At 41.8% G+C, this 11,996-nt stretch overlaps 1 protein-coding gene across 10 annotated transcripts in view; it reads right to left on the minus strand.

The window, feature by feature from the left end:
* Nucleotides 1-11,320, minus strand: part of chd2 (chromodomain helicase DNA binding protein 2) — a 29,689-nt gene extending 18,369 nt beyond the window's left edge. For all 10 annotated transcript variants that reach the window (XM_042343097.1, XM_042343096.1, XM_042343095.1 and 7 more), the window contains exons 1-3: nt 11,023-11,320; nt 10,544-10,809; nt 410-632 (exon numbers count right to left, since the gene is read on the minus strand). In XM_042343097.1, the coding sequence (XP_042199031.1) occupies nt 410-632; nt 10,544-10,605 (285 nt within the window). In that variant the 5' untranslated portion in view covers nt 10,606-10,809; nt 11,023-11,320. The remainder of the gene's footprint in view (nt 1-409; nt 633-10,543; nt 10,810-11,022) is intronic.
* Between the last annotated feature and the right edge of the window lie 676 nt (nt 11,321-11,996).

An 11,996-nucleotide genomic window follows, 5' to 3' on the forward strand; every position in this document is an offset into this window, starting at 1 on the left:
TTGTAGTGCCACATCAGGGATCAAACAGTGGGTTGTGCTAAATGCACGCAGTCGCCTTTAATTATGCAAGTAACCAATGAAAAGTATTGCACTGCAATCCTCCTTATTGGTAGTGTGGGGACGGAAAGAGGGCTCACGATTTTGACTGTTTTAACACACACTATGTTTGGTGAGCCACTATTTAAACAGTGCCTGGTGCAGGAAGCTAAGACTGGTCAGACTAAGAGGAGTTGCCAGTGGGATTGAGGGTAATGCACGATGGTTACAAGCTGTGCAATTCCCCTGAAGGTTTGAGCTCCAGCAAGCTCTCACTCGCACCCGATCCATGTTCGGATCTGGATGGGTGGAGAGGGGATAAGCTGAAGCTTGGACACTGATTGACTAACTGCACCATGTTTATTCCAAGTACCTTTTTCACGTCGGCAATCCTCTCCTTCTTGCTGAGACGTTTGTCCTTGCTCTCGGCGGTGGGCTGCTGCGACTTGCATCCTGCCGAGTCACTTCCAGATTCCGACTGGGATTCTGAGGATCCAGAAGTGCTGTTGTTGGATTCGCTTCCCTGCTCGCTCTCTGACTGGCTGCCAGACTCTGACCCCGATGCCGAATGAACAGAGTCCTCAGAAGCAGAGTTACTGCAGGAGGAATAAGAGGGACTGGCTGAGAATGCGTGGTCCCAATTCATACCAGTGATGAGCACAGGAGGAGGCCACATGCACATCTGAATGCATGCACCTTCAAGATTGCTCTGCCAATTCATTAAGTCAGGGCAGATCTTCAATTCTATTCCCCTGCCCTTTCTTCATACCTGTTCAGCCAGTTACTTCTCAATTATCTACTATCTTTCTCCTTTGAAACCTATCCATTGATTCTGCCTCTCCAGCCTGCTGCTGGGTCATCGCCTTCCACATTCTCTTTAAGTCAAGATATATTTCCTGAGCTCATTTCTAACCATCTAATTTTCATATTAAGTCTCCTCATTTTAGATCCCTCTACCAGGGGGAAATGTGTCATGAACTCTCTTACCTGTTAAATTCCTTCATTACTTTTAAAACTTATGCATTTCGCCCACAAATATACAGTCAATTCACTTTACAGTCTATTCTGTGAAGCGCTTTGAGATGTCTAGAAGACATGAAATGCAAGGATTATTATTAAATCACCCATCAACTACTCAGCTCTAAGGTTATCTAAGGTTATCTGGGACGTCCTCCTGACGTGAAAGGCGCTCTATAAATGGAATCTTGTTGTTGTTGTTGTTGTACCCAACCTCTCCTCATAGACTTGTCCCTCACAGGTTTCAGTCTAGATACATTTCTTGTTCATCTATAAAATATAGTCACTATACTATTCTGTGAAGTTCTTTAAATGCCCTCCTGATGAGACGAGCACTATATCAAATGTGAACCATTATAAAGGAGAGTCCAAATAAAACATTTCAGAGGGCTTATGGTGCTAACCATGCAACAGGAGCCATCAAAATCCCCCCCACCCCACACAGTTTTCACAATTCAAAGCTTACTTATTTTCTGATGTTTGCCCACCCAGGTTGCTGCAGGTACCATGCTCATGCAGCATCGTTAGCTCCCTAGCGAATCTGACCAGTATTTAAATCAGCCTAGTTTCAGTGGCTCGTCCCCAACACGCTGGTGTAAAAGACTTTAATGCAGCTGCTGCTCCAATAGTCATTCTCTTTAAAAACAAGCATGGAAAAGCTTCAACCACCAAGTTACACGTGAATCAGGAACTTGGGAGTGTGATTTAATTATTCAATGACAGCAGGGGGTCTGAGTCATCCATTAAAGAGGCTCGAGGCACAGCTCCTAAACACTGTCACGCACGTACAAACCCAGCCAGATGCATTCCTGATTGCACCAGCAAATGGGAGATTAGTGGATGCTTCAAGAAGGAACGAATTGTGCAAATTACCAATAACATTGCAGAAATATGAAGAAAATCTATAAACACAATACATTATAGGTAACCCCTTAACCTGATATTTTGCATAACCTTCAGGCTTGGTAGATAATGTAAAAGAAAAGTGTGTGTGTTCAACACAGCTCACACTGATTTGAGGCTAGGAATCCAAGCAAATGAAGAGTGAAAAGGAATGTCTATCAATACACAAACCACCTTTCACAATCTAAACCCTTACAACAGAAACGTCATCTTTCATATCCTTCATTTTTTCTTTCAAGCAATACCTATCATTAGGAAACATGTTTCTGTAATATTACATCAAAATCACAGAATAAAAGCACATCAAGTACATATTGTAGAATAATCATCGCACACACACACACCATCACAATCCGGGCTGATTCCAGCTGTGTTTCCTTTACCCGGAAGCTCCACCTGCTGGTAAGCCTCACGCACTGCAACAGGCTCAGCCTTTCTTGCATTCACAACAAGAAGGCAGCACTGCAGCTCAGCCTGTTACTGTTCCAGAAACTTCCATGGATTCTGGTCCTTTGCCAAGCCTAGCTCGCCATTTTAAAGCACTCTACTCCCACCATTTTACAGTCTGCCAGAGAGTGAGCCTTACCAAAAGAAGCAAACGGGGGAGGCGCAAAGCCTATTGCACCCAAACAGGATGCCTATCAGTCCTGCCCCACAGCTTGTTATTCTTTGCTCTTCTGATGGATATTTTGTTCATTAAAGTAGATTACTAGGTTAACTTTTACAATGCCAGAAGCTCTCTGAGTCGTAGATAGCTTTGCCAGCAATGCCATACAAGCAAGTCTCGCTCAATGTTCAAGGCATGTAACATGGCAGTGTTGGGGAACACTCAAACGCTTCAAGAGATTTAAACCCAGGATCCCACCTACTGGGGGAGAATAGAAAGTAACCAGGTGTCTGCTTGGATCAGTTGGTAGCACTCTTGTCTGAGTCAGAAAACAGAAGTGAATTTCTCCCCAGTATCTTGGCCATCAATCTCCCCGCAAAAATGGTTTTCACCTCATGGCTGCTTGTGGAACCTTTCTATTTGCAAATTGGCTGCTGCTGTTTGGCTACGGAACAGTCACAACACTCAACAGCAATTACCTGTGAAGGGTTTTGAGAAGTCACTATTGCTGTGGTTTACTGCAAAAAATTGTAATATACCTTTCCAACAAAGGGCACCCATGTAAGTCGTTCAATGACTAGGTCAGTTGCACTCTTGTCACCTACGAACTTCAGGCAATTGACCCAAACTGGTGTATTTTACAACTATCCAAACAAGAGAAGGCATCTTAATGGATGACCCAATGGCCCAGTTCATAGCTGAGGAGGCTGATCAAAGAAATGGTCGAGGGTTTTGAAGGCAGGCAGAGAGGGTGCAAGCTGAAGAAATTTTGGGAGAGATTTCAAGAGAGTGATTGTACAGTGGCTGAAGATTCTTCAGCCACTGTACACTCATTCGAAAAACAACTGTAATGACCAATCAATTTGTGGAGTCCTGTAGCTCAGTGGATAGAGCACTCGTTTTGCAAGCGAGAGGCCTGAGTTCAATTCCAGGCAGAGGGCAAAACCTTCGGCAAGTTTCCTTATTCCACACACCTAATAATAATCCCTCCAAAAAACAAAATAAAATTGGTCATTTTCAATCTACGACTGTTTGTGGGACATTGCTGTGCGCAATTGGCTGCCGCGTTCGCCCACAAATATACAGTCAATTCACTTTACAGTGTCTTCTGTGAAGCGCTTTGGGACGTCTTCCCAAATATATATTATTATAACTGCTCTTCCAAGTGTATGATGCTGGGCCCATGCACACTGAGAAGCTGGGGACATCATCATCAGCTCAGCAACAAACTTCACCTGAGGCTGCAGTTTGCTTCAACAACAACAACAAGATTCCATTTATAAAGCGCCTTTCACGTCAGGAGGACGTCCCAAGGCGCTGCACAGTTGGGTCATGACCCGAGCAGGGGGGAAATGGTCAGGGTGAGGGGAGGGAAGGGAGGGAGCGAGGAGGGGGGAAATGGTCAGGGTGAGGGGAGGGAAGGGAGGGAGCGAGAAGGGGTTTGTTTGCTTCACATGGTTTGTTTGAGCAATCAGAAAGTCTTTTCTCGTTTCATTCATTAAATTGGCTCTTACGAGATAATGGTATTTTACCCAAAAGGTAGAAAATTACAAATCAAGATCTGGCCTGGTCATGCCTGTACGTGCAGAGACCACACTAAGTGGTTCAGCTCAGTCCCTTTCCGTGGGTACAGTGCGGTTAGTTGCTTGCTCATCGCTAATCCACAAATAGGGAGACACTAGCTGTTGTACCATTCTACTCCAACCCTACAAGGAGCTGAAAGTTCAGTAAAGGCCTGGTCTCCTGCACTTGATTTAACATGCTGTACAAGGTACAAGGTAGAAAAAAAACCTTCACAAACTCATGAAAGATGAAGCTGATGCCAATTAATTCATTTCCATTACTAGAAAAAGCAGATATGTTCAATCAAAAGTCTAAATATACAAGACAATGATGAACAAATTGATAAGTCTGTGGGCGACGTTACTCGAGAACGAGTGAAAACCTTAAATAAAATGTTCAGGAAGCTGAGTGCTTTGCGGGGATGTATGCAACAGTGATCACTGTCATTTATGTAGACCTCAACCTTCCATCAACAAAGGGTCAATCGAGGTCAAGCTATACAAACCAAAAGTAATTTTCAACTTCAAAAGCAACAGAACGCAAGCACGCACTCAATCAGAAGCAATTGATTACAGTACCTTGCGTTCCATTAGTGAGGAGCTCCCTACGGGCTAGACTAGTGTGGGTATGGGAGCCAGTGTCAATGCTAATTGGATTGATCCTTTTTGGGAGAGTTAGTATTAGATTGGGAGTTGTGCACATTTCGGGAAGACCCATCCTTTAGGAGTTGAAAGCAGTATAAATGAGCTGGGTAATGAACAACAACAACAAGATTCCATTTATAGAGCGCCTTTCACGTCAGGAGGACGTCCCAAGGCGCTGCACAGTTGGGTCATGACCCGAGCAGGGGGGAAATGGTCAGGGTGAGGGAAGGGAAGGGAGGGAGAGAGGAGGGGGGAAATGGTCAGGGTGAGGGGAGGGAAGGGAGGGAGCGAGGAGGGGGAAGAGAGTCGAGAGGGGAGCTGAAGGCACGGTCAAAGAGAATGAACAATGGCAACTATACTCTGCAAGAGTTTGTTCGGTCAACCAGCGGTAAGATTGTTTCTATGAGGACTTAAATAATAATCCTTGCATTTGATATAGCGCTTTTCACATTGGGAGGACGTCCCAAAGCACTTCACAGAACACACTGTAAAGTGAATTGACTGTATATTTGTGGGCGAACGCGGCAGCCAATTGCGCACAGCAATGTCCCACAAACAGTCGTAGATCGAAAATGACCAATTTATTATTGTTTTGGGTTTTGGAGGGAATATTATTAGGCTCTGTGTGGAGTAAGGAAACTTGCCCAAGGTTTCGCCCTGCCTGGAATGCCTTTTAATGCTTGATTAACAACTGGATTTAACCAAATATTTGCTGTACAGCTATCAACATTCTATATTAAACACAAGTTTATCTGTGTTTCAATGAGCCATTACCTTTATGTGCCACCTCCCTTGCAGATTGTGAAAGATGACCCTCCCTCCTCCCCGTTGTCCTGGCTTGTATCCATCCCCCAACATCTAATTATTGGCAGTTTATCAGCTGCCACAAAGCCCTTCAAGGGGATTCCTTTAAGGTGAAAGGCACTATATAAATACACGTTGTTAGGATTGACACCAGATTGACTTTAAAAATAAAATTTTGAACCATGAACTTCTTGAACTGCTAAATGACCACCTCCTAAATAAAAAAAGGGATTTTCACCAATCTGGGTTTATTGTAAGTAAACGGTTAAACCAGTCTACAATGAGACAATAGCTACAAACAGCATGTGATCAGGGTGACCGAGCCAGCTGTCGCAGGTTACACCATATCAATAAAAGCATTTGGATGCATTTCTACCACAGCTCATTCTATTTACTCTCAACAATAAGGAAGGATTGAACTGAATGAGAAAATTACTGCTGTTATCTGCTGAGGTGCAGCCACAAGTCATGAGTCAGTTCCACGGTTCTCCACTCGAGGCACTTTATCAATACAAGGACAAAAAATTAGCAGAAATATCCTGAGGACAAGCTTGTTGGACAATACAATGGTCAAATACAGCTAAAATGACCGATTCAATCGCATCTCCAGGTTTCCATTAGGATTTAACATTAGAAAACTGTTTTCAGAGACGAGACAAACCGATTGCTCGGAAGCCAAAATGGCCCTTTTAAAGATATTCATTAAGAAAGTTAGGTTGATTAATTCCGGATATTTCCTTTTGCCACGAAAGCTGCACGAGCGAGCGGGGCGGATTTCTCACAGCTAATCCGGGGGTTGGCTGACAAGGGAGGCTTTCTTTCACAGGCAGCAGTTGTGACGTCAGCCCAGCCAGACACATTTCAATAGCTCGGCAGCGGGGAGGCCTGTTACTAAGCAGCCAGCCAATCGCATTCCACAGCACGCACAGTAACCTTTGAACTCCGCTGCATCACGGCCAGCTTTCCGTACTTCCTAACTACACTATGCAATGCAGTATGTCTGTAGTTATGCAGCGTAAAGCAGGGCCATTTTGTCTCTGAAATTGACTGCAGCTCGCTAAAGCTGAAAAATCAGTTATCCTTTCACTCTACACACTATACCAGTGACTGCTTCTTCTATACAATACTCTGACATGTCTATATAGGTTTTCAGGGGGGCATACAAGTTAATCTGGTGGTATAAAACCGGCAAAAACCCTTGAAAAAACATTGAAAATAAGCTCAGTATCACTGATTTCTACTTTCATAAAATGGCTGCCAAATAAACTGACTGGATCTGAATGTAAAATCACTGATTGTACTTCTTCATTGCATATACAGCACCTAATCAAATATTAGGTGCCAAATAAACCTAATCAAGTAAAACACATTGCCACATCCATCAATATATCAATCAAAAATTATTACATTAAAATTTCCCCAACATTTTACATGACGCAGCAAATTAGAGACTATACTCAAGAGCACATTCGGAGAGCATTCTAGGAGATAGAACTTTGCTTTCTTTTTAAAAAAAGTAATTATCTTTGAATTCTTTATGCAAAAAGCATTGAAGTAACAACAAGAGGCACCTTACTAGCAAAACGTTTTGAAATAAAGCAAATACATTCTGCCTGAAGTTTCCTCATTTCCAAAACATAAACCAGGTTCTTAAAAAAAGTATCATTTGTATCAGGAAAGAAGGTTGTGAATACGAACGCTCACAATATTAATGCTGCCCAAATGTCAGAATACTTCAAAACACACAATGAGCAGCCAATACAGAATCCAGAATGTTAGGTGTTGCTCCAAAGATAGGACTACAGGAAAACAGCTCCATGAGGTCAAATTGTAGTGATGTAGTTTGGTTCCATAAGGCTCCCAAACTCCTGTCAGAATTACTGAGAGTAGGTGGCTAATGTTCCTAACTTAATTTGTGATTACTGAACAACAAACCTTTATAATAGTCTTCAGGAATGAGAACAAGCTACTTAGCCTGAATCCTCAAGACATTATTTTGCCAACCCTACCTTTGCCTTGAAATTGTGTCCAAACCAGAGCAGGTGTTACAGTGTAAATTCCTGAAGACTGTCAAAGTATCAAAAGATGCAAAAACCCAGTAGACATCACTTCTGACAATTCTTTCATGAATGAGAAACCTAAATTTCACACGAGTCAAGACAACTCTGAGCAAGCCAAGACTTTTTTTGGAGGAGCACCTTGAGCTCATCCACCAACAAGATTGTTTAAATCTACATTTTTAGAATCTGAACCTCATCTACAAGTTAATCCTTTACAATATAAGGTGCTTTTTCTTTGAAAACATTGCTGTGAAAATGTTCCTAAAAGCAAGGCTATATTTCATGATTATTCAATTTATTATAAATTATTATTTTTAAAACTATCCAGCCAGTGACCTCAACATTTCTACATTTTTTGAACATTCAACCCACTTACCAGCTATTTCAAATTATTTTCAGCATCATTTGGTCCTACTTTTCAGTAGTTACATCAACCTCAATAACTGCTACCACAGCGGGGGGAAGACTTATTGAGCTGATTTGATAACCTATCTGAGATGGATACACCACAGATTACACTGGCAAAGCCCTACTATCCACTGGAAACTCTGCACAACATTTTACTCACAATGTAATCATGATAGCACCAACCCAAAGGATGACTATTTATACAATGTTACTTTTGGAAAAGAAACATGTGTGGTCTATGGTTCATGGTCAACACAACTCAGGTAGGTATGTGAATGGAGGAATAGAATGTGGCCCACATCAATTCAAGTTAAAAGATCAGCTTTTAACAGGAAACTCAGGAAAACTCTGGCTGCAATTTATTGGTGCATTGAGAAACGGGAAGAGAAATGGATGTACATTGAAGAGTTTCTAATCCAATTGGGTTCAACATGTAGCTTCTGGTTCATCATGGACAATCCCATAATTTATCTTTTTATGTTGGGAGAAGAATCAGAACAAACTACTAGGTGTCTGGAGTTGATCCTGTTGATAGAGGGTTGCAAGGTCCCCAAAGGTTCCTTGCATAGAATCTAGATCTAACCGTGCTCAACAGTGAAGACCTGCATTAAACAACTGATGACACCTGTAATGTGTTGTAACTTGTTCCTCCAGCAAAAGAATTCCTTACCAATTGAATACACACCCCATTACTATATGAGATGGTCAGTGGGATGGGGGCAATACCTTCTATTTTATAAAGAACCATTCCAGGTGCATAATTCCAAAAAAGAAACATGAATATTGACCATTAAGCAATGAGCACCATATACACTCAAGATCATACAGCATCAGCTTCCAAATGCATGCTCACAGTCACTTTGGTCACCAAGTTGATGTTAATGAGGTTCTACAGATTGTCCACACAGTGCAACCCGTCCTGAAGACCAGCTGCTTGAAGAGACCAACTAATGTCAATCCGAACAGGTAACAAATGACTGAGGCCTGAACATCAGAAGCCAACTGGTTAAAGAGCTCACCCAAACCTGACCCCATTAAAGATTATAAAGACTGATATAATTCTCAAAAATGTAAGCAAAAGTTCAAATGCAATAGTTTTCAAGAAAAACCCCAATACTCCAAAGTTGACTTAAATGTGTGTATATTTTGTATGAATAATTATTAACTCAACCAATTCCATCCTTCTGCAACTTGTTGGCATACTCAATAAGATACATTTAATGGGGTTGTGTTGATCCCAAAGGTGAACAAATCATGCATTATCACATCAAAAACAGTAACATACAATTTGTTTCACTATTGAAGATTTTTTAAAGATGATAAACATGTTAAGATACATAAATATTAAATAACAAACCAAAAGCAATAAAAAAACAAATATGTTATAGATATGCAACTATGCTAAATAATAAACAATTATTTTTAAAGGAACTTTGAGATGATACTCAAATTTTCAAGGGAAAACAATTCTAAATCGATACATCTTTTAGTTGAAAGTATTTCCTATAGCTAAGGGTCTGGGAGTCAGTAGTATCCATGAATTCCATCAAAGTTCAACAACTGGTAAAAGTTACAGAATCTTCAATGTAAAGAATTCAAAACTATGTTAATATTTGGAAATGTTATTAGCAATAAATATTTCTTTGTAATGTGGATACTCTGCATCGGCTGATAAACCGGCATGCATGTTAATAATATGGTGTGTAAAGAATTTCAAAGTAATTAAAACAATTAATACTTTTATTTTATGTTGAATAAACCTTTTACTTCAAAAACATCTTGGAGAAAGGCAAAAGCAGTTGCAGAGGACACGGAACACAGAATTGATGCTAATATAACCCCGGCTTATACTATGTACATTATTATTCCAATAGAGGAGATGGGAACACAAGCATTGCAAACTTTTCACCAAATTGTAAGAAAATTTTATAAAATACTCTACAAGATACAGTAAAATGGAATGGTCAGGGTAAAAATATAGACTAAGAAGCAACTTTCCAACAGGCACTTCTTAATTTATCTTTTAATATGAATTTTTTTTCATTCATACAACTTTTTGTAGTACATTATTTACTACAATTTACCTCAATGGGTATGCTATGGACACCCAAGTCCTTAAATCCTCAAAGCCGTCTGCATTGTGAGTAAAATGGTGCATTGCAGCAACGACAGCAATGACAAGGTCATTTTTCTACAGCAACATGAACGAAAAAATTATAGGATTGATGATAATATAAAAGAAACTATAGTGTGTGGCTGGATTTGACGGCCTTACATTGCATTTCCATTACTAATATAGGCCCGAATGGTATAACACAAGTCGGAAAAACTGCTGGCAAAAATTAGGGTGGGGCTTTTAGGAATCTCAAGGTCATCGAATAAAGATTGGACTGAAATCGGGTAAATTTACTTGAAATATTAACAGGTAAACATCCGCAAATAGGAAGGTAAACAATATACTCGGGAGCTTTACATATGGGACTGAAAGTGAAGACTCGTACCTGGAAACATTGCTGCGATCGGAGCCGTCTTCTTCGGGGGGTTTATCCTCGTTGGACATCATTTTGGGGTCGGGGTGGTGGTGGGGTTGTGTTTTGGTGTTGGCTACACGTGGTGATGGGGTTTCAGAGTCCAGATCGCCCCTGTCAAAGTTGGAGGGAGGTAGGAAGTCGGCCGGAGTCAGCAGCCTGCTGGTCGAGTAGCAAAGCCCTGACGCAGTAGGGACATTGTTCAAGCACTCAATACCATTGCCGGAGTCAGACCAGGTCTACAAACATATTAAAACATTATTAAATCAAAATCGGGAAGCCAAGGCACCTGGTCAGCACATCACTCACTCAACTCACTAAAAGTCATTTTTCTCGGTCTGGGCTGAGACTCCAATTCACATTACGTCATCGCAGACAAGTCCCAATTTCATACAAAATCATTTAATTTCAAAAATCGGATCGTTTACGAATCGCAATAGTCGTAAACATACCTCTGGGGGTCCGTGTGTACCGCTCGGGCAGCGAACGAGGCTCCCAGTGTCGGACTCGGCGGGGAAAAAACTTCACCAAATCAGAATCTACTCCTCTTCCCGGCGATTTCTCTTTCTTCGACACTTTCGAAAAAGATTAAAGGCCGTTTTTAATTCTCATTTTCCATCGGCGACTCCGGCAAAAGAGAGAGAAAACACCGAGAGAGAGAGAGAGAGAGAGAGAGAGGGGCAAAAGTCGATCAGGCGAGCGCACAAAAATGGAGGTGCGCCATGTCTGTAAAGCTAAAAAACAACGACATCTGGGATCGGTCCGCTACCGGAGGGGGAGGAGGCGGAGTGGGGAGGGGGGGGGGTGAAAAAATAAAAAAAAGCAAAGAGACGGGGATTTCTATTCCTGGTAAACGTGCCCGAAATTCCCAACGCAATCAGCTGATCTCTGGCCTCGGCGGTCCGGTAAAGTTGCCGAAAAGTTGCATTAGGTGCACTGGAAGTGCAGTGAATCTCTCCCAACCACCGCCGCCATAGAGCTTCTTCTCAGCTCTGAGGCTCTCCCTTTGATTGACAGCGACGACGCTGCGAAATAATTGCAACATTTTCCCCGGACTCAGGTGATGGACCAAGTCAAGACCCACCCCTACTGATACAGAAAAAACAAGGCTTAAAGGTATGCCGGTTTGGAACAATTGGTACTTTGTACCCCCCCACTCCCCACCCCACCCCCAAGGTCCTTTAGCAGGTTCCTGACCTTTGACTGTGAAGAGCTTTACCCACTATTCGGCTCTTTCTTTTCACAATTAAAATGCATCCATGGACAAGAATTACTTCCTCTCGTGGCCGGAAGTGGACTTAAAGGAACGTTTCTTTCATTGGTACGCAAGAGAATGGGATCCTGAATAGGGGGACATCTGCATTTTCTACCACGAACTGGACTACCATCAACTCCTCCATATGATGGCTTGAGTCTCAATTTTTCT

The sequence above is a fragment of the Callorhinchus milii genome, unplaced genomic scaffold (assembly GCF_018977255.1).
Source record: "Callorhinchus milii isolate IMCB2004 unplaced genomic scaffold, IMCB_Cmil_1.0 Scaffold22, whole genome shotgun sequence".
In the NCBI taxonomy this organism is placed as follows: domain Eukaryota; kingdom Metazoa; phylum Chordata; class Chondrichthyes; order Chimaeriformes; family Callorhinchidae; genus Callorhinchus; species Callorhinchus milii.